The sequence below is a fragment of the Caretta caretta genome, chromosome 2 (genome assembly GCF_965140235.1).
Source record: "Caretta caretta isolate rCarCar2 chromosome 2, rCarCar1.hap1, whole genome shotgun sequence".
Classification (NCBI taxonomy): Eukaryota; Metazoa; Chordata; order Testudines; family Cheloniidae; genus Caretta; species Caretta caretta.
Window position 1 is genome coordinate 189,586,784 of NC_134207.1, and position 27,740 is coordinate 189,614,523.

At 38.2% G+C, this 27,740-nt stretch overlaps 1 protein-coding gene across 3 annotated transcripts in view; it reads left to right on the top strand.

Annotated features, from left to right (window-relative positions):
• LARS2 (leucyl-tRNA synthetase 2, mitochondrial) overlaps positions 1–27,030 on the top strand; it is a 105,318-nt gene extending 78,288 nt beyond the window's left edge. For all 3 annotated transcript variants that reach the window (XM_075125681.1, XM_048838846.2, XM_048838845.2), the window contains 7 exons: positions 1,041–1,144; positions 2,206–2,388; positions 8,003–8,172; positions 8,748–8,825; positions 10,881–10,992; positions 21,207–21,334; positions 25,402–27,030. In XM_075125681.1, coding sequence (XP_074981782.1) covers positions 1,041–1,144; positions 2,206–2,388; positions 8,003–8,172; positions 8,748–8,825; positions 10,881–10,992; positions 21,207–21,334; positions 25,402–25,581 — 955 coding nt within the window. In that variant the 3' untranslated portion in view covers positions 25,582–27,030. The remainder of the gene's footprint in view (positions 1–1,040; positions 1,145–2,205; positions 2,389–8,002; positions 8,173–8,747; positions 8,826–10,880; positions 10,993–21,206; positions 21,335–25,401) is intronic.
• Positions 27,031–27,740: the final 710 nt, after the last annotated feature.

The window sequence follows — 27,740 nt, forward strand, 5'->3', positions numbered from 1 at the left end:
TAACTTTTATCAACATGGCCTGAACTAACACTGTTAACTGAAAAGACAAGCGTTCCCTGAAATATTACTTCCAGTTGGGACAGTTACCCAGGGTTTGATGCTCTGATTATTTAGTTAATGTTCCCATATTTGGTAAAATATGGTAGTTATTTAAATCTCTGTTTTAAATTAAAAAGAAAGGCATACATATTGGGGGAGAAAATTAATTATTTCATTTTTCACCTTTTTGTAATTTTTTTTAACTGTTTTAATTGATGGTCTGGGAGGACTTGCTCTCCTGAAATAAAGAGCAAAGATTCTTGAACTCTCATCTTATGATTAGCTTGGAAAACAATTATTTTAGGATTAGATCACATCTTTTTTTAAGATGTTCTCTTGTTCTTATGATGGCAGAATCTGGTTGCAGCTTTTGCACTTTAAGTGCCTTTAATTTATTGAAGGCAATTGAGTTTGTCAGGTGGGCTATGAAATACAACTTGGAAAGTGCTCATAAAGACACTCAAAGTGTTGTTCTGTTAAATTAGGTAGTTGTCAAAACCAAGGTTAATAGTAGGGGTTATGTAACTAACATGTAGAGGTTTCTAAGTTTACCCTTATCCCACATGTGCCTACTGTGGGATTCTTGTACCTTCTTCTGAGCTGACTGGTGCTGGCGACTGCCAGAAATACAACACTGGACTCTCTCTGATCCACTATGGTAAATCCTATGTTCCTGTGCTGTGGGAACACTCAGAAAGAGGACCTAGGTTTGTAAAAGAGAAGGCATTTGTTCAAACATGAATATTTGAGTGACAGAAATGGATTCAGAAAGTGACTGGTCAGATCGCTTTATTCATAAATATCCTCCCCACCCCCCCAATTAAAGTTTCTCTTTAAAATATCCTTTGACTTTTGCAGGTGACAACTATTTCAGTTGTCAGTGTGACATTCTTCTTTCATTAAATAATTGTCTAACTAAGTTCAGCCTCTAAAGCTTACTGTAAAATGTGCTTTTGACAGCTATTTTCAACAGACAGGTTTCCTTTTCCTTTCATCCTCAGGGAGCCTTTTTATAAACTCTTGGTTCAAGGTCTTATCAAGAGTCAGACATACAAACTAACAACAACAAGCCAATATCTGAAGAGAGAGGAAATTGATCTCACTGGTAAGAGACCGTATGGGATGACCAGCACAGGTGCATCCAGAAAAGTCAAGGGCTAGTTCAGTGAAAAAGGATGTACAAGTCATAGTGCATGGAAAATTCATCAGTGAGGAGTGAATTCTTATAATCATTAAACCGGAGATTGACTTTTGTGTGTGTTCTGGACTCACATGCTTAATGCTGAATACACATACAGAGAAAATACTACTCCATTGCCTGTAACCATTACCAAACACAGTATTTCTGCTATATTTGTTTTTACTTAAGTCTGGTCTATGTCCAAAAATGACTAAAAGTGAGTATCTTATGGAGGCCATTCACTAGCCCATGTGAAAGGAGTCCATTCATAGTACACTGATGTCTGCATTACAAAACCATTAGCAGAGTCGACACCATTGTTGGCAATCTGAACAGATAAGATCTAGACAGAATGGGCATAGAATGAACTTCTCTCCAATGCTTACATACGATCCTTGCAAAGCAGTTTAAGAACACATACGTTTGCTACTGCCTGTGCTATACTTGTACCTTGTATAAAAGACAGAATTTGTGTGCATTAGGGAAATCTGCATTGGTGTAGATGTACACCAGTGCAAACTCCCCATGTAGATTGATAAAGTGGTGCTTGCAGCGATGTGATTTATCCTAGCTGAAACCTGTAAACTTGCTGTCTATAAACATCCAAAGATGGAATCAAGGTAAATTTGCTCCAGTGCAAGTGGCATATTACACCAGTACAACACATCTGCGGAGGAGGTTTGCATTGAGATAGCTACACTAATGCAAAAATCCTGATGCATTAGATTTAGCTTCCATTAATACTGGATTTAGCTTTATAAAACGGAAGAAATTTTCTCCTGTGTGATGGAAACTTTATAATGTTACTTCAGTAAAGAGATGAAAGTAAAAAAGTTTTTTGTCTTACTCTCATAATTTGTTTTTTTTTCTTTCAGTTATATGAGGCTATCAGAGAAGGGATTAGAAATAACCTAGTATTAAATTCTGCTGCTTCAGATGTTTGTAGAACCAAATTAGTTATTATTGTATATGTTCTATATATTTAGGGACTGAACCAGTTCACATAAAAACCAAAGAGAAGCTGCAGGTTACATGGGAAAAAATGAGTAAATCCAAGCATAATGGGATAGATCCTGAGGAATTAGTAGAGCAGTATGGCATTGACACTATGCGACTGTATATTCTGTTTGCCGCCCCTCCAGAACAAGACATCTTGTGGGATGCAAAAAGTAAGTCAAGTTGTTTGGATTCTTTCCTCCTCTTGGTTTATTTCTGTTTGAAATACAGTTTGCTGTTTGGGATTTGGAGAATTGAATGTGAACAGCTGATGTAATAAGAAGATTACACTGGCTGTCTTTCTAAAACGGGACCTTTGTTGGGATAAAAGATACTTTTGTTAGTTATGTATGTATTTAACATTAATAATAGGAACATAGGTGGACCTCTGGTCTCATATGCTGGGTCGCATTCCTCTCTCTCAGAGTGACGAGTACCAGATGCTTCAGAGGACATTGCAGTCTTCCCTTGGTTAGTGGTTGGTTTAAGTCCTAAAGCATGAGGGTTTATATTACTTCTCAGTAATATTATCCTACCTCATATAATTATAGATGTTCTCAATATCTATAGAAATGTCTAATCCTTTTCTGAATCCTGGTAAACTATTGGCTTCAATATTTGGTAGCAGTGAATTCCACAAGTTATTCATGCCATGTTTTGAAAAAGTATTCCTTTTAATCATCCTTACATATTTTGCCTTCAGTTTCACTAATTGTTCCCTGTTCTTCTCTTATGGGAGCAGGTAAATAGGACCATCTGATTGACCTCTCTAGGAGTCATTAATTTCTGATAATGGGTTCTTCAGACTTTCACATATAATCAAAAATTAGATTAGGTCATTCTGTTCCAGGCTTCATATTGAAAAGACTGTTTTACATTGGGAAGGTTTCTACAGAACTGAAGAATCTTTTCTATAAAGGGTGTTCCAACATGAGGCTACTGCATAGGATCTGAGGCAATATTAAGGATGATGTTCCTATGTTAAAAGAATTTTGATGTGGTTCTATAATTTCTTCAATAGTAATGATAGCCTCTGCCTCAGTCTTTTTATCAGAGGCTAGAAATGATAAGTGTTTAGATGTATGCACGTGCTGTAGTGCCATCTGAGAAAAATCTTAAGTTTTTGCTCCTTGATAGTCTACCCAGGAAGATATAGGAAGTAGTGCAGCAAAACTAGATAGGAAACTTTACATACATCTCTCTGAGACCTTGAATGGTCCCTTAGATTATGTGTTAACAGCTTATGCTAAACTATCTGTTCGACCTTGTATTTAGCTGTGACACTCTGAGTACCTTTCCTAGACCTGTGGAAGAGTTCTGTGTAGCTCAAAAGCTTGTGTCTCACCAGCAGAAGTTGGTCTAATAAAAAATATTACCTCACCCATTTTGTTTCTCTAATATCCTGGGATAAGACACGGCTACACCACTGCGTGCATACATCTCGGTAAGGATGTTGAAAGCAAGGATCTACAACAATATAGCCTCTTCGCTGCACACTAGAATATTAGTCTTAGGTAGAAAAAAGCCTGCAGAAATGTTCTATTATTATGAGGATATTCTGTACACTGTGGGAAATGGAAGCAGAGAGAAAAAACCAGGCAACCTTTTATCAGTCTTTTCCTTCTGTTTTAGCTTACTTGAACTATGATCTTTGGAGCTTTTGAAAATAGTGATGCCACAGAGCTAGGCTACATGTCCACTTCGTAAATTGAGAACTATTTTTAAGAAGCTAATTTTGCAAGACTGTGTTAATTAGGCTACAGACTTGTTTAGGAAGCACCTCTCTCCTTTCTTCCCTTACAAACCTCTTAAAAGCTAAGATCAGGTGTGTGTAAAAAAATACCGCCTGTTGTATTAATTTCTTTATAAACAGTAAGAGGGTGCACAGCCCCAGTCTCTGAATCTCTCTTCTTACCAGTGACTTAAAAAGCAGCTATTTTAAGATTAGGTCACTTCCTCCTTTTTAATATAGTCTCTCTTGTTTTCATGACTGGAGAATCCATTTGGAGCTTTAAGCTGCTTTCATTTATTGTAGACATTTATGCAACACAGCTTGTCAAACGGGTTCTGAATACCATTTGAAAGATGCTGATAAAGACACTTAGATTGTATACTGTTGAGTTGCATAACTGATGAAACTAGGATAAATAATGGGTCCTACAAACATACAAAACATATACAAGTGTCTGTCTAGTTTCACCCCTTAAATATGACTTGCTTATGGGGCTCTGCCTTTGCTAAATGAACATGCAGCCCCAATGCAGTCTTAATTTTAATTTCTGTTTTCTGTCTGCATTGCTTCATAATATTTGGTGTACACAGGAAAATGCATGCATTTTAAAGCAACTTTCTCGTCACGCAGGACTTCAATAAAACATCTAAATACATTGTTTTAAAAAAATCAATGTTTTTAAATGATTTGTTCTACCTCTTCGTTCTTTGTTTGATCAGCATCTTATAGTGCAGCCTATACCAACTACTGTTCAGGCTAGTCTGTATCCTTACCTTTTTTATTCACTCTGTACCAAACTGTGATACAGGTGGTGGGGAGGAGTAGCTCCCTTTGATGGACATCCAGCCAGTTAGCTGTCAAATCGCTCTTGGTCAGTTCTCTGCTTGGTGTAAAGGGTTAACAAGCCCACAGGTAAAAGAAAAGAAGTAGACACCTGACCAAAAGAGCCAATGGGAAGGTAGAACTTTTTAAAATTGGGAAAGAAACTTTCCTTTTGTCTGTTGTTCTCTGGGCGGCAGGGACGGAGCAGCAATGCTATAAGCAGGAATGCTGTGTAAGGCTTGAACAGGTACGAAAAAGTATTTTCCATACCTAGAAGAAATAATTTGGATAGGGAATGTTTAGCTCGACGCTATCAGGTTCATTTCTTATTTTGGCTTGTGGATCTCCTCTGTGCTAACCTAAGATGCTTTTGTTTGCTTGTAAGCTTTAAGCTGAACCCCCAAGAAAGCTATTTTGGGTGCTTGATTTTTGGAATTGCTCTTTTAAAATCAAGCAAAAGCCTAAATTCCAGATGTATTTTCTTTTTGTTTGTTTGTTTTTAAAATTTTTTACCTTTTTTAAGAACAGGATTGGATTTTTGGTGTCCTGAGAGGTTTGTGCATGTTGTTTGATTAGCTGGTAGCCACAGCTAATTTCCTTTGTTTTGTTTTTTTCTCAACTCTTCCCCGGAAGAGGGGGGGTTGTAAAAGGGCTTGAGGGTACCCCACAAGGAGGAATTCCCAAGTGCTCCTTCCTGGGTTCAAAGGGTTTGGGTTTTTTTGCATTTCGGTGGTGGCAGCGATTACCAAGCCAAGGTCAGAGAAAAGCTGTAACCTTGGGAGTGTAATACAAGCCTGGAGTGGCAAGTATTAATTTTTAAAATCCTTGCGGGCCCCCACTTCTGCACTCGGAGTGACAGAGTGGGTATTCACCCTTGACATGGTGGTTCCATCCCTGCAGCCAAAGAACAACAGACAAAGGGAAAGTTTCTTTCCCAATTTTAAGAAGTTCTACCTTCTCATTCGCTCTTTTGGTCAGGTGCCCACTCCTTTTCTTTTACCTGTGGGCTTGTTAACGCTTTACAGGTAAAGCAAGCAGAGAACAGACCAAGAGGGATTTCACAGCTAATTGGCTGGCTGGGTGTCCATCAAAGGGAGCTACTTCCCCTCCCCATCCCCCCACCCCCCCCATGTATCACACAAACTAGCACATTTCTAACAAACTTTTGGGGGTGGGATTGATAACATTTTTTATGTTAGATTCCTATCACGATCCTTTCCTGAAAGCACAAGACTGAGAGTCAAAGGGTTCTATTCTCACCTCTCATGGATTCTCTTGCCCTTGCTAACATTTAGTAGTTCCTTACTCTGTGAGTAATCTTATTGAAATCAGGCTCTAAGTGAGTCATCCAGTGTTACACAGCCTTTTTGCTGTTTCCCCTTCTTGAAAATGAGAATAATGAAACTTTATCCCCCTTTTGTAAGTGCTATGCAATCCTTGGATAAAAGGTGTTATTTTGCAAAGTACTGTATCCAGTTTTGGGCCCCACACTACAAGAAGGATGTGGAAAAATTGGAAAACGTCCAGCGGAGGGCAACAAAAATGATTAGGGGACTGGAACACATGACTTATGAGGAGAGGCTGAGGGAACTGGGATTGTTTAGTCTGAGGAAGAGAAGAATGAGGGGGGATTTGATAGTTGCTTTCAACTACCTGAAAGGGGGTTCCAAAGAGGATGGATCTAGACTGTTCTCAGTGGTAGCTGATGACAGAACAAGGAGTAATGGTCTCAAGTTGCAGTGGGGGAGGTTTAGGTTGGGTATTAGGAAAAACTTTTTCACTAGGAGGGTGGTGAAACACTGGAATGCGTTACCTAGGGAGGTGGTGGAATCTCCTTCCTTAGATATTTTTAAGGTCAGGCTTGACAAAGCCCTGGCTGGGATGATTTAGTTGGGGATTGGTCCTGCTTTGAGCAGGGGGTTGGACTAGATGACCTCCTGAGGTCCCTTCCAACCCTGATATTCTATGATTCTATGAAAGTATTATTATAGTTTGGTGGTGGTATTATACACACATTCTTTCATAAGTACTAGCACAGACATCTTATACAATGCTAGGAAAAAAGCATTTTGCCATTCAGACAAGTCTCTTATCAAATGCAGAGAAGTATAAAGAAAGATATTTTTTGAGAGTCACCTCTTGTTGAGGGAATATTGGAGAAACAGTTAAAAAATTTTCTAAAAGAAAATGGGAAGGAAAGATAATGAAAACAGTTTAATAAGCCTTCTGTAAACACTGGCGAAAGCCTGTCTTCTCCTTACAGTAACAAAATAATGTACATTCGTCCTGAAGGAGCCACACTGGTAAACACAGCATTGGCTTATTTTTGGCAAGAAACTGCACAATATTATGTAATAACACTGGGTCAGATACTTGTCCTCATTAAAGCTGCTTTACACTTTTCCAGTGATGTAAAGCAGCCTTAAATCTATTGTAACCAGCCATTTGGGGATCACCTCAGGATGGGCAATCCCTAGGTGGTGTAGCTCTTGTGCCACCCACTCATCCCCCGCTACTTTCCTCCTCCTTCCCTCCCCTCCACTGCTCTCAAGTATAGACGTGTGGCCTGAGCACTGTTGTACTCAAACAGTCCCCAGCTGAAGGAGAAGCCTCGGAGGCTGAGACAATTTAAGAGCCTGGACTGGTGACCCCAAGGATTAGGGAGGACATAAAGGTGGCTGATAGCCGCCCTTTGCAGTCCCTGATCCCTAAACTGAGCTGGGTGCTAAATAGATGATCCCAAGTAATCTGGCCCTTTGTCTTTCATTACCATGACCGTCACTATATATTGATATGACAGTATCTATATGTAATTTCTGTCATCACTATATTTAAAAGGAACGTCTCCATTCAGGAGTTTGTCCCATCTTTCTTGCAAATGAAAGCATATAAAAAAAGACTGTTTTCCTGAGTAGTTGACAGGTCAGCTGAGGTTATTCTTACATTTGCTTGATAGTGGATTGTATTATACAGTTAGGATAATACATTGAAATGGTACTTAGAAAATATTCTTGATTTCCAGTAGGGTTCATTTGTCTTCATTAAAGCAACCTAACAATTTTTTAAATCTATTTTCAATTACACTGAGGTTTTTCTTGCAACATGTAATTTCCCCTTCAATGTTCAATGGTATGGAACTCTGTGGTACAATTTTCTTTGTTTCTTTTTGATGTGTTGTCTTCATTCATTATAACTCAAGTCTCCCTCTTTCTGAAATCTGTCATTAAACTCAGCTGATGCTGTCCCTGGTGTACGAAGATGGCAGTCACGTCTCTGGTCCCTAGCAACCAAACTTATAGAAGCCAGGACTTCCAGCATTATGCCCAATCCTCAGCTGTTGAACGAGAAGGAGAAGGCTGAAGCCAAAAAGATCTGGGAGCAGAAGAACCTTGTGGTCTCTGAGGTTAAAAGGAAATCTTAACTATTTTGAAAATGACTAGATAGATTACTAGTGTTGTTATATGATGCACCAGCAATGTGCCTGACTTCTTGTGTTATCAGATCAAAAAGTTTGTCTTCAGTTATTCCATCATAAACTATTTTAGTTGGGAAATTTTCTCTGTGTAAGCCTGAGGAGAATGGGAATCCATAATCACAAGTGACTTCACTTACCTAAAACCACATGGGGCATGACTCTTCTGTAGATAAGTGAGGTCTGGATAAGCAAGGTTCTTCATAATTTAATTTATCACAGGAATATCACCTCCACATATTGCATATAGTGTGTGTGTGTATAATAATATATATATTATATATATAGTGATATTGTTTTGAGAGAAAGGTAATACTTAGTCCTGTCACAAGTGCAGGGGACTGGACTAGATGACCTCTTGAGGCCCCTTCCAGTTCTATGATTCTATGTGTATGCATGTTGCAATTTGTGGCTGATTGTTAATGTTGTTTTTTTCGAAAAAGCAAAATGCTCAGCATATGGAAATTGTAAGTAACTAATGAAAGTGAACATTTTTGTATAACTAGGTAACAAGTTACTTCACAAAAGATTACTTGTTTAATGCTGCAATCTCTCGACTGATGGGCCTCACTAACGTACTCTCAGTAAGTATGACGTCATCTAAAAGAGCTTATGCAATAACCTTTTTTTCAATCTCTGGACATACAACTGTACATCCAAAATAGGAGCATCTCGGGGCCTTTGTGTATCTTATACTATATTATAAATATTTACTACCATTATTACAACTATTGCTTTTATGGCCCCATAAACTTGCATCGTACATCAATTAAAATGAAGTGCACAGGTATACTATATATTGCCATGAATAGCTTAAAGAGGAATCTGACTAACATTAAAACTTTTTAACTAAGTGGGTTATTTAATTTTAATATCTTCCATTCCATTTGTGGACCTATGCAGAGATACATACACACATACGTAGGAAGGATCCAAACCACCTGATTGTTTCATCATTTACATCTGTGTCCAGTAATTTCAAAGGACGCCCCTTTGAGTTCTACATTCAGTTTTGTTTTAAATTAGAAGTTAGTCTTTTCAAAGAAATTAGTTACTATAATCATTCCAATAAATAAAAAAGAAATATTGTTACTACTGGCAGGCAAAATCACAAATCCCTTTTATTCCTCTGAGATTACTTTCACCACTAGAGTTTTTGATGTTAAGAGAGCCTGGAAATTCTCTTATTTTATAAAATAACTTTAATTTGGCACTCCTAATTTGGACCATCATACTGCCGATCAGCCAAGTGGTGATAGGTCAGATATAATAACTGTTGCCTTTATTATTGTGCTATATTTGATTGAGGAATTAATTCTGTTTAATTTTACAGAGACCTACATTAGAAGTCAAATTAAACATTGATATTTTTCATCTTTGATTGCAATTATTTGTAATTAGATTTTAACTTGTGATTCTAAGCCAGTTGTTGGTTAAATTACAACTCAACAAGTCCCCCTATGACATATGCAAATACTATATTGAAATAGGAAAAATCCTAGAGACTACATAGTTCATGGGATTGAAAATGTGAGGTTTTTTCTCCATATCTGAGATTCATATCACTTCAGACAAACATCCAAATACTTGAACACTACTTTAAATTCTGTGCTTAAGAAATAAGGGTGGGTATCTTTCAAGCACAAGTCTCCTTGTAACATTTCAGTACTTCCTCTTTCAATTCCAGCTGAAACCAGGAAGTGTGGATATGTGTGAAAATTAAAATTTGAGGAAAAAAACAAGTACTAAATTTAGGCAAGCCTCAGACAAAGATGAAGAATTGAGTATACATAGAAACTGAACTATCCTCATCATTGGAGATGGTTCCTCCAGCTCAGAGTGGAAGCATGCTGGCGGGGCAGAATAGGGGAAAGCTTGCACAGCTTCCACCTATGTTCTACCTTTTCTAGAGATAAATGAAAAACAGGGGAATTCAGTTTCATATGCTGTGGTCTGGCACCTTTCACAAGAACTTTATAAAGAACTATTACAAAAACAACAAAACTTGAACCACAAAAGATTTTCCTATGTTTTTCACTCCCACATTTTTTTTTAGATCTCTTTAACTCTATACCAGCTTTATCTAGACCAGGCCAGGATCCTATACTGATGAGCCCTATCTCAGTTACATTGGTTACATGCCATGCTTACATTCCTGGTCTGGCTTAATAGTGTGACAGGTTTTTTTGAGATGAATTGTGAACTTATTGGACACTGCACTTCGGGAGGTGGATGGGAAAACACATTTCAGTACCCAGAATGCTCTTCTAGGCCCCCATCCTGCAAAGGCTTCCATATGGGTAGACCCTCTACACCCACGGGGTCCAGTCACACTGATCCTTTTCCGGGTGCAAGTTTGTAGCCATTTCATAGGAGTGCTGGTGCCTGAGCTCTGTGTAAGGGTCCTCTGTGTGTGTGCAGCTCTTTCCAGTGGTGCACTCTGGGAGCAAGAATTTGGAATGGTTTCCATTTTCATTCTCCATACCTTTTTTAAGCTTCTGATTCATTGTAAAATGGGACTTTTTCTGGACTTAGGCATTGATTTATGTTTTTATTTCATTCTCTCCATTACAAACTGCCTTTTTATTGGAACATTTATACTTACAATTCCTGTTTCTTTCTCTTCCCCTTTTCCATAGCAAGCCTCTCAACCTCTCATTCTCCACAGTGCAGAATTTGAAGATGCTTTGGCTACTCTTTGTATTATGGTTGCACCTATGGCCCCGCACATAGCCTCAGAGCTATGGAAAGGTATTTGCGTAAAATGCTTTTTATTACTCTGCAGAAAAGATAAGGTTGGGGAAATAATTTCCAAGGACGTTACATAATAATAACTGTAGATAAGTTTGCAAGAAGCAGCTTAAAAACAATGCACCTCCTAGGCACTTAATAGCCTGCAGATCAAGACCTCAGTCAATCACCATAACTGCCAAACATGCAACTTTCCCACCCCAGGGCGTCAGGTTAAGTAATGTCCTCATGCCTGTCATTCCCCCTCATCCATATAATTCCTACACTAACCTGAGTCTTCTAGATAGATCACTCTGCACCTTTCTGCTTTCATGATTTATATCTATGGTCACATTGTAGTTTTTCTGTGGGGGTGATGTGATGGGTGAGGAAAAGGTTACGTTTCTTTGGGTGAGAGGAAAAAGGACTTGCCACACTCAGAGGGCTTGTACAGGCTGTCATGGAGGAAAAAGCTGATAGCTGGGCCTGGGGAAGGAAACAGATCTTTTAAAAGAAGGGTTTATACTATAGGAGTAGTCCCTACTCCCTGTGATGAGTTTGGGCTAAGAGGGCCCCTGTCTACGGGGCTATGTGCCAAGCAGCTTGGAGGGTTGTGGATTCATAGTACTACTATTGTAGCATACCCTGGACAACTAGGGACACGTTGATGTGAGTTAATTCCTTTAGGGGCTTGAGATAAAACCTTGCTTAAGACTTACATTGGCTGAACCCCTACGTTGGCCAAACCTTTACAACCCTGCTAGGGTTGCCATCAGTAGGGTGAGGGATGTACATACCAAAATTCAGAAGTCAGCAGCAATCATGTCAATGATTTGTTGATAGAAATGCCAAGATATATGTGAGAAAATGGGAATATATTCCCTTTTGAAGTTGGCCATGATGGACTGTGTTACTTTAGGCATAGCATTTTATGAAGCAACATTCAGAAGCGAAGATCTTCATGCTGTAGTTGTTTGACTCAGCAGAGCTACTACAGTAGAGCCTCAAGAGTTAAGAGCAGCTCGGGAATGGAGGTTGTTCATAACTCAGAAATGTTCGTAACTCTGAACAAAATGTTATGGTGGTTCTTTCAAAAGTTTACAACTGAACATTGACTTAATACAGTTTTGAAACTTTGCTATGCAGAAGAAAAATGCTGCTTTTAACCATCTTAATTTAAATGAAACAAACACAGAAATAATTTCCTTACGTTGTCAAATCTTTTTTTAAAACTTTGTCTTTATATTTTTAGTAGTGTACATTTAACACAGTACTGTACTGTATTTGCTTTTTTCTTTTTCTTTCTTTTTTTTTTTTTGGTCTCTGCTGCTGCCTGATTATGTACTTCCAGTTCCAAATGAGGTGTGTGATTGGTCAATCTGTAACTCTGGTGTTCATAACTCTGAGGTGCTACTGTAAATAGCTTATTTTTCAGAGCCACGTATAGCATTGTAATACTAACTGCCAGAGAAAAGGATTCTTGAGGAGAAATATTAATTTAGTTGATGATTTACAGGCAATAGATACTGAACTATTTGTTTATGTGGAAGTTTTCTCTTGCCTGTAAACCATCAACCAAAATTCATTTTTCTCTTTGTTTGCACAGAAATTACTATAATTGCCAAAATCTGATCTTCCAACTGTTTGGAGTTTTTATTATCTCTGCATACAGTGCCTAGCATAATGAGGGCAGGAACACTAACTGAGGCCTCTAGGCACTGCTGAAATACAAATAATATTAATGAATAGAGAATTATGAAATACGTTTGGTAAAATGACAAAAACTGCCAACATGTCTTGGCTCAGATCTCTCTCTGATCGAACATAGGATCTGAGCCTGCAAAATACGGAGTGCCCTCAGTTCTCATCTAAAATCATTAGGAGTTGTGGATGCTCAGCATTTTTCAGGATCTGGCCTATATATGATATGAGAATACAGAGCAAGAACACTAATTAATGGACTTGTGGTCTCTTCTCTTGCTACATATATTTGAGGTTGCAGTTGTGTTGTCCAGAGACTCCACCTCATGCACAAATGAAGTTAGCCTACAACTACACAGACAGTTTGTTTAGATTGCTAAACTCAGAAGCGTATGGACTGAACATGAGAAGCTTTCTGTATCATCCTGATCATCATTACACTCTATAGTTAAGCTATTTTATCACAAGAGAGATCAAGTGTGTGTTACTATTGTCTGCTTTATATAGTATATAAATTGTGTTACTTGGAGAGGATCCAACATTTGTCGTTACTCAATCAAGACATCTATGAAAAGTATCCATCTAGAGCCAAGTTATTCAACAACAGGGAAGCAGGTTAATGTTCTCAAACATGAGAGTCTGCATTCCTGATCTTCTAAACCTTAGTCATCAGCAATTTAGGCATGTTCTTCAATCCAATTGTATACGAGGTAGGGGAGTTAAATTCTTCGATTATTTCAAGAACTGTAGCTTTAAGATTTTAAAGATAATCACACTGTCACTTGTATATCAGCATAATTTGTAAAGTTATAAGTTATTTGTTTTGACTGTACCTTTTACCTGATATCTATACACCTTATCATTACAGTTATAATCATACCTACTGGAAAAGAAGTGTTTAATAAGATTTTGGATTTGACAGTTAAACCAATCTTTTCACTGTTTTTAAAAAGATAGAAAACATTAATATTAAGATTTTTAAATCCTCCACTTAATCTCTGTCTGTGCTTCAGTTCTCCATCTGCAAAATAGGGGTAATTCTCTCTGTGCCTTGGTTTCACATCTATAAAATAGGGATGATAGTATTTCCTTTCTCCACTCTTTGTCTCCTGTATTTTGCTTGTATTCTCTTCAAGGCATGGTCTGTGTCTCTTACTTTGTGTTTGTACAGTTCCTACCATAGTTGAGCCCCAACCTTAGTTGGAGGTGCTATCGTAATACAAATAGTAATAAAGCTATATATTTGGTATCTAAATTTTGGCCCTAAAATATCTGATACAGTCCCTTTAATTTACTTTTTGTTCCTTTCAGTAATGAATTTAAGAAAAATTTTCTTTCTAAAGATAGACAAGTCTTAATAATTAAATAGATATTTTTCCTGTTGGCTAAGAACAACATTGAACAGGAAAACAGATTCTTCTGTTTACACTGCATCATGTTACACTCCTTTATTTGAACTATCCTTGAGAAGAAAGGATTTTGTTAATAGTATATTGTAACTGGGGAGTGTTTATTGGGTAATATACCTAGCATTTAATGCATTACAGCCTTTAAAAAAGGGAGAGAGCACAGTTGGGGTGTTTTGCATAGTACTTTGCAGTGTAAATAAGCCACCTTCTAGGCTGTATTACATTTTAGTAGTATAATCTCATTAATCTTTTCAGCTGCTTCTCATCACTGACTGTGGGTAAGCTTGGCAAAATCCTTTTTTTAATATATAATTTCAACAGATATTGATTATTTTTAAGCTTTTTTTTCTATTTTTATGTATTTAAATGTTCACAGTTGCAGGAAGTTATGGGGGTCAGACAATAATTATTTAATGACAGTTGACATTGAGATTCAAAACATTAAAGCCTTATAAAGTTATAACTTTATTGTCAATATCAGACTTCAAAATATACAAAGAAAATATCCCTATATCAATAATCCTCTAATAATTTCTCTAGCAGCATTTTTCTCTCTTTTGTATTTCAGTAGCACCAAGACTCCCCAGTCAGGGCCCCATTGTGCTTGGCACTGTATACACACATCATGAAAAGACAGTCCGTGCCCCCAAATCTCTTACAATCTAAGTACATGACAAAAGACAACAGGAAAAAACAACAAACCGGCAGGGAGAGCACAAGCTAACATGGAAACAGTTGTGAATAGTGTGATGAGACATCAACTGCCTAGCTATTATCAAGGGTTTTTTAGGCATCACCTCAAAGATGATTAATAATTTAGCTTTTAGTCCACCACCTTCCGGTTCTTATGGTCCAATGACAAAGCACTCAAAATCAGCACTCTGGGTTTGATGCCACAGGATCCTTCTGGTGTAATATTTAACCTTGTATTGTAACCCTTCTTTTTTATAGATTATAATGCACAAGAAAGGAACATTTTTTGTAAAATAGAATCAAAACCCAATAATTTCTGCACTTCAGTGACTGAAAACTGCTTCATTGTTGGTTTATATGTGACCATTTTGTTTATATATTTCAAGCAGAACTTTGGATAAGCAGAGAAATCTACTTAGGCCTGAGCAGTACATTTTTCCAGTTTGAGTATAGGGAAAGGCTGTTTGAATGCTGTCTGATAAATGTATTACCTTTCAGCAGTTGAACAATAATAACTGAGTAGTTACGGTACTTCGATATTTTTGTATCTTACTTTTTTGGGAAGTGGCCCTTTCTCCAGCTTAGGGCAGGAACTGTTTCCAGTGTCTTTGTGTCAGCTTAATTCTGTTACACAGTATACACTATGCTATAGTTTAACCAAAAAAAACCCCAAACCAACAACAATTAATGTAGCCCCTCAGTGTGGGAAGAGTTCATCAGGCTGACATACATTTTGGCAGCCTGTGAACACTAACAGGATGAGGAAATCTATTTCCTTCCTGAAACCTTGTATCTGAGGAGTATACGTGCACCACTGCTAAATTTGAGACTCTTTTTGTGTGTTTGTGCTTACCCAGTATTTTCTCATCCAGGCAAGGATGTGGAGCTGCTTGTTTTTAGAAGTTTCATTTGTGCTAGACCTACTTCTGTCATGAAATGGTGAAAGTGCCATGTGATGTGTGTTAAACAAGCATGGTCACTTCATCAGTTTTTCATGATTTATTGAAATTGAGCATAATTACTGGTATGTATGATGTGATAATTGTCTTGGCAACAAATTGAGTCATTACAATCGTCTCATTCCTGAAATCCTGATTCAGTTTTCACTCAGTCCTTGCTCAGGGAACACCTCCACTGGTTGATGACAGAGTTTTACCTGAAGAATAAGGGCTAAGTAAAAGTTACGTTAAAGTTTCTAAAAGGACTGGTAATTTTGCTTTGTCCTTGCACAAACCACATACTTACCATTGATATATTTGGTCTTCATCATCTGACCTATGCTCCTTTTAGAGCTTTCTCACCAGATTTTGACCCTTTATAAATGCCCTAGAAGAGTCTCACAGAAGTACAGGACACAGTTCCATCCTACGCAGAGAGAATGGAGTGGAGTTGTCGTGCTAGAGCAGAGGATTCCTGAGTCATTTATCCTGTGCAGGAAAGAATGACTCAGGATGGCCTAGGACAATGCACCTTACAAGCTAGGTCAATAATAGTAACTGCGCAAAACTAGTTTAGGTGCAGTGTGTGAAATGTTTTTTGTTTAGCAGTGCACTTGTATTTTCATGGCTCACAAAACCCGAAGGCCTTTGAGTGCATTTTCAAAGTCCCCACAAAAATTGAAAAGCAGAAATCCCAATAAGCAACATGGCCAAATATCAAAAGAATCCTGATCCAGTATAAAAATCCCTTGCCACCAGTTTCTTGTCAGACCAAGAATAATAAATCTGTATGAATTGAGAAGGAAAAAACATGGTCAGTCTTGTTCAGAAGGATGCAGTTGGAGTAAGCTAAATGGGAGAACATTCCAAAACTCTGGCTCTAGTTTCTAGGCCTGCATCCCATAAAGTTGTTTGGTGTTCATGGGTTCCTGCTGTGAGACATACAAAATGATCCCCGATGGGATTGTATTCAGCTAAGTGTAAGTTTAGCCTTGGAATACTCACTTGTGTGGTACTAGTAACATTGCACAGCTTTGCTCCTACCTGTTTGGAAACAACTATGGTAGTATTGACTTAATTGCTCTGCTGTTGCAAAGCATAGCACATGTGTTCTGCAGACATGTACCTCCTGTACTGCCAAATGTGCATCCTGAGATTCCTCTGGTTTGATTTTATTTAATGGGAATATACCAAGAGCAAAGTAGAGTGATGACAATACACTTGGAATTGATTGCAGAGGCAAATAGGATAATAATAAAACATGAAAATCTGCTAAATATTGTAAATGGCTGTACAGAGCTGCTTGAGAATGCTTCATTTGTCTGTGTGAGGGTACTTTTACTCAGTGCAGATTCTCATTGTTTTGTCTCTGCCAAACCCAGAGATTGCTAAAATAACCCTTGAATAATAAATACTTGCATCACATTTATATCTGATCACTCTGCGCTGCCCCTTTCTAATATTTCCATATCTCTGCCTAAAACCCCTTGCCTTAAACTCTGGTCACATCCACTTCAAATCCCTCTAGTGGCTTCCTCTCACCTCCCTTGTCACATTCAGTCACCCCTCTTCCTTGCCTTCACAGCGCTACCATCTGCCTACCGGTTTGTGCAAACTTCTTTTGACTCCTCCCTCTCCCCCATCCCACACTCCATGCCTCCTTGCCCTCTTTGCCCTTATGTGTACTAGAAACATTTGTACTCATATTCCAGCACAAGGGCAGCTGTAGCACTGCTGGAAAAGTACAGGTACCATTTTTTCTAGCGTAGTTGCATCCATTGTTTCATTCTACCATGCTTGTCTCTATGCCTTCTTTCATGTGTCCTTTAAGCTTGGGTCCACCATGCTAATGTGATCTGTGAGCTGCCTTGCTTCCCCCTCCCTTTTTAGCCCTTCCTCAAAACAAATTTTCCATGTGGGCAATAATCTTTATTTTTCTACACCAAAACCAGTATTTTATGGGAAGTGATATTCTTATTACATTCTCATGACTCTTACACTACTAATCAAAGCATTCACATGATCTTGCTGCTTTAAACCATGTCCTCCCCTCCCCATAAACCACTCTTTCACACTCACCAGTGTTTGTTTCTGCCTTTTACAATGTTGTGTTTTAACTTGAACCCTGTTCCTGTAATTAGAGCTGCAGGGCTGGACCCTTGTGCCTCCATGGCTCTGTGTGAGGTAAGAGTGCATACCACCCAGGCAGATCCAGAGGCAGGATCAGGGCGTTGGGCATCCCTTAGGCAGGGATGTTGCCCTTTACCAGCCTATAAAGATCTATGCACATTTATGGCCCTACGTAAATAATTACGAAATAGAAGGACATTTGGGATTTAGGAACTTCTCCTGCAGTAGACTGCATAGCCAACAGAACAAGACAGGCTGTGAAAATATAAGCAAAATACATGTTTCTTTGTAATGTGTATTTCATCAGGTAACTTCTCCACCTATGAGAACCCAACATAAGCAAGACCAAAGATAAGTGTTAAAATTAATAATTTCAAAAGATAAGTCTGCTAGAAATGCCAAATGATTGGTTCAAATCATATTTTTAATATAGTACAGCAGAATGAGTTATTTCAAAAGGAGACTGGATAGCTGTCTGTCTTGGGTGGTTTAGACACAACAAATCCTGCATCATGGCAGGGGGTTACACTAGATGACCCTTGCAGTCCCTCCTAACCCTATGATTTTGCATTTCTATTTTTGATGGCTAGTTTTTAAAAATGTACAAGCAATTCCAGATTGTGATGATGAAAGCTCCATTCTTATTTGTTTTGTTCTGAAATTATATAACAAATTATGATTCTTGCATTTTCTGTGTTCTGGAGCTTACAGAATGTGAGTTAAGACAGGAAACCAACCAGGCAAGGTAAGTGAAACCTTCATTTTGGTTTCCTGTCTAACTGCATTTTCTGAAACCAGCCCTATTGATTTTTTTCACATTTTTTTAAAATATAGACGAGCTCGATCTTTCTAACTGGTGACATATCTTGTAGTGAAAAGATCTATTTAAAAAGTGACACTTTTTTTGCGGTGTTAATATTCTGTATCTGCTGAAGAATCTTTTCCTTTTTGCTTATTTTATGAGGACTGACAGCCTCCACAGGGTTTATGGGTGACCCAGTTTCTGCCTCTTTAGGTCTTGTCTCAGATCTTTAGAAGGTGTTTTTGCAATAGTATGAAGAAGCCATTTAAACAGGAAAATAAGGAGTGGCCTGGCCTGTATGCATGTTTTTCTGCAAAGCGTGTGATCATTTGGAAAGAAGTGAGCTCATCTCTACATGCAAAAGCCAAAAAGAGATGAATCTGTAGCAGCTATTTTCTTTAAAGTCAATGAGAAAATGAATCATCACCATGAAGATTTCTACTGTTTGATTTCTTTAGTTTTGCTTTCTTGGTTTCAGTACTCCTGTTACATAAAAATCCATTCTTATTTTGCCCCCAATAAAGTATTTACTTAACAAGATTGGAGCCTCCATTGTCACACTTAGGAAATGCTTGCATGTTCTTGCTTGCAATCAGAAATAACTCCCACCAATCCAAGCACCTTCTGAGTCATTAAGGAAATAGCTAGAGTATTTGTGTCACTTAGAGAAATGGTTTGTCTGCAACATTTTTCTGATAGACTTTAATTTGGGGAGAGTTAAACTCCCACTCTCCCTTCATTTGCTCTTATTCAGTACATTTGCCTTACCTAATCACTATGATAAATGTATTCATTATGCATGGAATACCGTGGATTCTGTCTTTGTCTCTGTGAAGTTTTTTTTTTTAATTGCTTCATAAAGCTGATTCTGAACAAATCTCATGGGGCAATGCATCTTAAGACTATTGTTTTTCCTTACTCTATTGTTTGAGTCACTGAAGAGACATACATGTCTTTGACCTCTTTTTCACCTTGAGTTTGTAACTGTATGTTGACAAGATATGCGCATTTTCAACTACGCATCTGATCAGTTGCTATGGATTTGCAATTCTGACTGGAATTTTAGTTTAAGAAAACATTTAGAATTTTGTTATCTCATTGAAATACATGATGTATTTTTAATCTGAAAATTCCTTGATTTTATAAGAAACATAAATAATTACAATGGCAACTGGAAGCATCAGTTTCATGTTCAAATATTTTTGTAGATGTTCAAGTTCACTGAAATCGGTGTTTTTATGTCATCCTGCAACAGGAGTAAACTAAATCATTGTATTTCCATATTAAAGTGTTCATTCCATGCAAGAGTGATTTCAGTACTGTTTCCTTCTATCTATTGATGACTTACACTGAAGAGCTGGAATTGGTTGCCTTGTATTTTGTGAGAGAGTGAAGTCTATCTGATAAAAAGGGAAGCATTTGTAGAAAGTTAACCTGTAGCAGTAGACAAAATAAAAATGTAACACATTTCAGAGAGTGTGAAAGAGTGCTATAATGTTTATACTTAAATTCTGTAGAGCCTTTCATTTGAGAGTCTCAAAACACTTTACAGAAATCTGTACATAGCCTTGCAAATAATGGTATACAACATTTTACAGATTGGGAAACAGAGCCTCAGTGAGGGTTAGTGATTTAAATGTGAAAAGTATCGTATTGAATATGGTGTGAGATTGAGATTAAGCAATGATTTAAACAAAGCTAGTTGCAGTTGTGAAGAGTGCAGAGAATTGACTGACTATAAATAGGGCTCTACCAAATTCAGGGTCCATTATGGTCAATTTCACGGCCACAGGATTTGAAAATTTATAGATTTCACGTTTTCAGATGTTTAAATCTGAAATTTTACGTTGTTGTAACCCTGGGGATCCTGACCCAAAAGGGGATAGTGCAGGGATCACAAACCTGTTGTGGGAGGGTCATGGGATTGCCAGCCTCACTTCTGTGCTGCCTGCAGAGCTGGACTCTGAAAGCAGCAACCACAGAGCTTCCTGAAAGTGCAGGAGGTTCCCAGAGGTGGAGGTGGGTCTAATCTTCCCCCGAGCGGCTGTGCAAGGGATGGCCAGAGCTAGGAGCCCCCTGGCCCAGGCACTCTTAGCAGCAGGGAGAGATCGGATTTCACATGGAAGGGCTTATTTCATGGTCTTTGATGTATTTTTCATGGCCGTGAAATTGGTAAGGCCCTAGCTATAAGATTAAAGATTAAAGTTTATTGTATGTAATAATGTAGCATCAATTTAAATTAAAACAGAGTAAGTTTTGGCCATCTATATCTGTGCCTTATGACAAAGTAGCAAAAGTTTTGGAGCTCTAACCATAATCTGAAAAGCATTCACATTTGAATCCCTGTATATTATATAAGAAAATCCCCTTCAAAGCTCTGAATGCTATGTATCTTTCTGTTTATAATATGCTGTATGCTAAACTAAACCATATTATTTCCTCCAAGTTGATTTGCTTTGGACAAGATTTAAATTAAGCAGTCTTTTGACATATTTATGAGACTAAAAAGATTTAATGTTCGAGTTAAAGTACGATCAGCAATTTATCAATTTTATGTTGTAGGTTTGGCACATGTGCAGAATAAACTTTGTACGTATCATAAGTGGGATGATGATGTGCTGCATCAATCCTGGCCCAAAGTGGACCCAGAATACCTCCAGCAACCAGATATCATAGAGATGTCTGTTCTGGTAAGAGTTTACAAGCTGAGTTTCAGCAGTGGTCAATGAATGCATTATTAGCTGCTAGTTTTGTTCTTGAGGACTACAGTTGAGGTTTTACATTGCTGATTGACTCAATGCTAGGTTAGAAAGATTGAAAGCTAAAGTTAGAATTGTGCTGGTTAATTTGGAAGACTGCTCAGATGAATAAATGAAGTGGTCTTGCAAGAGAAACCAAGAATAAAAAAGTATGAAGATACCTGTATGATTGTGGATACTACTACTCTAAGAGGTTTGGCTTATGCACAGTTGAGGACAGGGACGTCAGAGCAGAGCTGAGTGAGTCTCAAGCAAAAACTATGAACATATCAGCTAAGGGGCCCCTACATATTTTTAATCTATTAATCCATTGATGATGATGTATCTATATAAAAAGTGTATATTTATAGGCAAAACTGGCTACTCTGCCTATTGTTAAGGTTACCTAACATTTACCATTGTAAGACCTGTTCTGAGTTGCTTGTAACGTAGCCAAACTTTGTCTGGGCTAAATTTTCCATGTTTGGTCTCTACCTCAGACTGACATTCTATGCAGATCTCAGCAAAACATGATTAACTGTTTCCAGGAATGAGGAAATAAAGTAATTCTCCCAGTGTTAAATTTTTTTCTAGTTGTGTTTTGCAGACTTATAGCACCTTCATGTTTTGCAGCAAGAACTTGGAATTTGGTAAGGAAGTAGTCCTAGGGTCAGAGAGAGAAATGCCTTTTGCTGTCCCCAGGAAAATCCATCCAGAGTTGTCCAAGTTACGAGCCTCTGGAAATTCCCATTTGCACACGATCAATATAGCTTGCTACTAAAATCTCTGGAACCTCCTGACTGCACTCAGCATGCTCCCAGACCAAACAAAGCTTTAACTCCAGATTGGGGGACAGCAGCAGCAACTGTCTCTTTAGCCTTTAGGGGAACAGTTGCAGAGCTTGGACCTTGGAGGGAGGGGGATGCCATGAGTCCCAGGCTTAGCTCTTCTGGTGCCTGTGTAACTATAATTAGAGCCATTTGTCCACATGCATTACGATAACTGTTAATTATATAGTCACAGACTATTTGATCTACAGGACCCCTGCCTCACTCAGTGCACGAAAGAGAGCATCCTTTTACATGATATACACACACACACACACACACATTCTATATGTAAAGATGTTCTCTTGTGTTTCTGTCCATCATGTGCACTGAAGGAGCCAGGATCTTTAAAATAAATAGTATGTGATCAGGTAATTAAAGATTTTATTTAGGTGTGTGTATGTAAAATAGAAAAACATTATGAAAGTGACATTAAGGTTCTACAACTGTTTTCACAAAAAAGTCAGGAAATGCACAGGTGAAAATTCTAACAAGGTCACATGGCACATTGTTCATATTTTGTGATATACATTTTGCAATATGAACAATAATTTGTTCCACTACACATTTAACCTGAACAACAGAATGTTAACCTGAACAACAGAATGAGAAAATACTAGCTATATTTACAGTGCAGCTGAGTTAATGTTACTGTTGGAATCTTTAACTTCTGTAAAATGCCTGTCTGTTGTTAACTGTACAGCCTTACACTGGTATTAATTTTGGGGATGGATTAAAAATCCTTGTTTATTTTCAAAAAAGAAGGAGGAGGAAAATTGCCAGAGTAGTGGTAGCATGTGAGTGATCATAAATATGCTTAAGTCCTCACCTCATTTGGGTGAACAGGGTGCAGGATGCATGAGTTTCCCAGTTTTTGCCATTATAGTTTAGATGTGGACAGTTTTATTATCATTTTGCATTGTGACAACTGTATCTTCACATTGAAAAAGACAATGAAGACTTTGGTTATAGTCTTCCTCATGCAAATTGTTCTGTTAACAGACTGAGACCAAAATCTCTTATCCTTGCCTGAGTCCCTGGTTGATCCAGATGGGCAGAATGTGATATATGGTGCCTTTGGTTCTGCTAAAATCCTTAGCAAATGCTTAGAAGAATCTTTTCAGTTGCTTACGGTTTCTCATTTTGTCCTCCAAGCAAAGGAAAGTCCCTCATGCCAAGTGGGCAAAAACTTCAGACTACAGTTTTTGCTGTCGTCCTATTTTTTAAAAAAAAGTCATTAAAATTGTTTACAATGGCAAAAGTATGGCTTTTTCATTCATCCGTAACTCAAAAACAATCAAAAGGACTTTGCTGAAAATTACAAAAAATATAAACAAATACACACCTCACCTTCAAGATCAGTGCAAAGTACTGGATTTAGGATGTAAAAATCAAATGCACAACTATAAAATGGGGAATAACTGGCAAGGTGATGGTACTGCTGAAAAGGATCTGGGGGTGATAGTGGATCACGAATATGAGTCAACAATGATGATGCAGTTGTGAAAAAAGCTAATATCATTCTGGATGTATTAAGAGGAGTGACGTATCTAAGACACAGCAGGTAACTGTCCTGCTGTACTTGGCACTGGTGAGACCCTCGGCTGGAGTACTGCGTCCAATTCTGGGCACCATACTTTAAGAAAGATGTGGATAAATTGGAGAGAGTCCAAAGGAGAGCATCAAAGATGCTAAACGGTTTAGAAAATCTGACCTATGAGGAAAAGTTTCAAAAAAAAAAACTGGCCATGTTTGGTTTAGAAAAGAAGCCTAAGTAGGGGGAACCTGGGGGACCATTACAACTTTTGTTTCCCTTTCTCATTCTGTTGTTTATGCTAGCCAGCAAAATGCCAGGCTGTTCTTTGTTTTCGAGCACGTTGCATTGTGAGTCTTTTTGTCAATGGTCAGCATTATTGAATCCTCTATATTCCATTTAAAAACGAATGGTGGTGTAAAAAATTCCCAGAGTGGGCCCAGTAACATGTGCCCTCAGCCTAACCTGAATTCCCATCTTTTAGAGAGATGGAATAGTCTGTGTGCCTGAAGCAGCACACATTGATTTAATATCTCTTATGTTAAAGCCGTCTCTGAGCTAAGGGAAGTAGGTGAATTAGAAAACAGAGCAGTTCCTTTTAAGAGCCGGGCAAAAAGAAATAGTAGCTTCTGTCCAAACTCCATGGAAAATGTTACTTTTTGATCCAAAGGGCAAAGATCTGCGACACTTACAGTGACCTTCCACATTCCTACTGGGAAGTAATTTGGTTAAACTGAATAAAAATATCTAATAACCTTACTTGATATAATTTAGGATTGAGGTTGATTTCATTAATTATATTAAGATGTTACATACAAATCTGACAGCTTTTGTGGTCATGAATCTCTTGGTTTTAAATTGGGAGGAGGAGTTCAGGAGGGATGTCCGCTCTCCTTCCTTTCATCTGTTTTATTGGCTGAAATGATCTGCAGTGTTGAAAGGGTGAAAGGCATCTCCAGAGGTGCCTTTTATAATTTTAAATAAATCTCTAGGTAGATGTTATTCTGCAGTAGTGTGCGATTTTTCTCTGCTGCTAGGGAGCCAGTATGCAAGTTGTTTTGTAAAGCAACCAAACAAATGAAAGCATTACCTTCTTAGGGGATGTGTTCCTAGCAGTTGCTGTTAGCTTTATGGATAATCGTCTTGTTAATAAACGGATGTCATTTTTTAAAAATAGTTTGTGAATAATCTCTTTCGTAGATATCTCCTCTGTCACAAGTTTTATTTTAAAATAATGTGGTTTAATCTCTGTGGTTTATCATTCAAGTACTTAAAAAGACAAAGCAAAAGTCTAAAGCAAACTGTCAAAAATTTCCATCTGCCAAACAGTTAGATTTGCTGTCTCCTTGTTCGGCTTATGCATTTAATATATCGGAGTTGTATATTCTGCTGGTGCTAGAAGCCTTCGAAAAGGAGAACTTCACATTGCCATTCTTTCAAGTTTCCTTGAGCATAAACTGTGAATCGGAGTCACTCTCTTTCTATATGGTACCTAGGGGGTTGTTTGTTTTTTCTTTCTAGTCAATAAAGAAAGAGAGAAGGTTTGATATCATTGTTTCCTACAAGTGTAACTGGGTGGATTGGAGTGTAGATATGAAGTCCTTTGGATCAATTTAGTAACTTCAGTCCTTTCTTGCTGTCATGTCTCTGTTTTCCAGATCAATAACAAAGCTTGTGGCAAAGTTAGTATGCCTCGCCAAGTAGCCCGGAACGCTGAGGAAGTCCATGAACTAATTCTTCAAAGTGAGCTGGGAATCAAACACCTCCAGGGACGTCCTATCAAAAAGGCCTTTCTGTCTCCAAGAACTGCCCTCATTAACTTCCTAGTGCAAGAATAGTGGGAATATGTGTCGTCTAAGGCTGCTAGCCTGTGAGTGGCTGATGGAATGTCAAAATGAAGCCCATTGAAAATACCAATTATGCTTATTTAAATCTATTTCACAATGGAGAAAAAGGAAAAATATTTATTGGCTAAAACTGTATTGCTGCTGATCCTTGTCAAGTCAATCTTCATTTAAACAGAGAGAAAAGCCAAGATATTGGGGTTTCCTATTTGGTCAATGAAGGAAGCTACTTCACCATATGGTCAGGCTGAGCTAGGATGCTACAGGAAGCAGCAATGTAAGGAAAAGTGGGCAAAAGAAAAAGATATTTGGGAGAAATATCTGAAACTACAGTTAAGAGGGCATTAGAGATGGGCCCAACCTACAATGTCTGCATCAGTATTCAAGTGTCCTAAAGTTCATGGGTATCTGGGCCAATCTCTAGAATGTATCTTACTAGGAAATTGACTTTGTTTCTATCAGTGTTTTTGGTAAATGTGATTGAAGAGCCAAACTACTGTAGTGAGTACTTGCTCCACAACACGTTCAAAAAACCGTAATATGTAACCAGTCACCTCTGCTTCCTAGATAGAGATCACATTTGGGTTCACTAATATGAAATCAATTAGCACTGGATTGTGGTTAGGGTAGTGTAGGCCAGTGGTTCTCAACCAGGGGTTTGAGGCCCCCCAGAGGGCTCCGGACAGGTTTCATGGGGTTCGCCAAGCAGGGCCAGTGTTAGACTCACTGGGCCCAGGGCAGAAAGCGGAAGTCCCACCGCATGGGGCTGAAGCTCGGGGCCCTGAGCCCTGCCACCGGGAGCTGAAGCCAAAGCCTGAGCAACTTAGCTGTGGGGGGGCCCCTGTGGCATGAGGCCCCAAGCAATTGCACTGCTTGCTAACACCTAATGCTGGCCCTTGCTTTGATAAGCAGAAAACCAGTGGCTTTTTTATAGCGTGTTTTGGGGGGCCTCAAAAATAAAAAGGTTGAGAACCCGTAGTGAAGGCCATCAGGGTGGATGTTTCTTTATGCAGCTCTGACGGTGCACTTCAGACATGTTTGACAGACAAATTAAGAATATAAAAAAATATTTTTCATAGTTCTGGTTTAATCTGTGTCCTTTTTGCTTGCTATATTGTTTCCATCACCTTACATTTATCTTATTCAGACTTTACAAACTACAGAAAGTTTCTTCTGAATAGAATAGAATTTGTTTTCTACAGATAGCACATCTCAGAGCACGTCAGATGCATTGTACAAAATAATTACTTAGATACTAGTAATGCAGGGCTGGTGAAGGCAAACATAGCATCCTTTCTTGGTTCAAGGTGAGCTCTCAGATGAGAACCCAAATGGCAACTCTTGTTTTACTGTGGATTTCATTATGTGCAAATAAACACTTGTGTTCCTAAGGGAATCTGAAGTCAATGAGATTGTTTAATAAAATACAGAGTAATTCTCATACACCAGTGCAGCCATTTTTTTGGTACATCACTGTTATATGCACAAGAAAATATTTACACTGTTTAACAAAAGGAAGAGAGGGAATTTGAATCCTCAAGTCTGCACTGCAGTCATTTGGAATGGTTTTCTTAAAAAAGAAAATTACAGGGTTTACTGTGTGATGACCTTTGTTCTTTACAGGCAGTGAATCAAGTGGCCTTTTAAACCAGCCACGCAGGGGGCATCTTTGCAGCTAGGAAGCCAGCCAAAAAAATCAGCTAGCTATCTAAAAAGGTCTGTTAACCCTGGAGCCAACTCATCAACCAGACAGTCTGTCTCCTAAATTGAAAAGAAACCAGAAAAATCATCCTGTTTAATAGTCATAAACAAGTTCATTATCTAGTCAGTCATGCAAGTGGCTAGAACCAGATAGATCCAGTTAGAATCCCACACTAGTTCCAATCTTAACCAATCTCAACCTTAGCAAATAGGATTTGGGTCTCTGATTTTTAATTCCAGAAACTAACTCTTCTAGTTCCCAGCTGCTTGCCCTGTTCACTGGACCATACTGATGAATGCTTTCTCTTTCAACAGTGAAACACCAAGGGAATATGGCACAGTTGGCATATTTACAATGAAGATCTGCTCTTTTATAATGTAATTCTTTAAACATCCTCGCCATAAAGAAATGTATTGAGCCAGACAGTCAAACATAGGCATCAGCTGAAAAT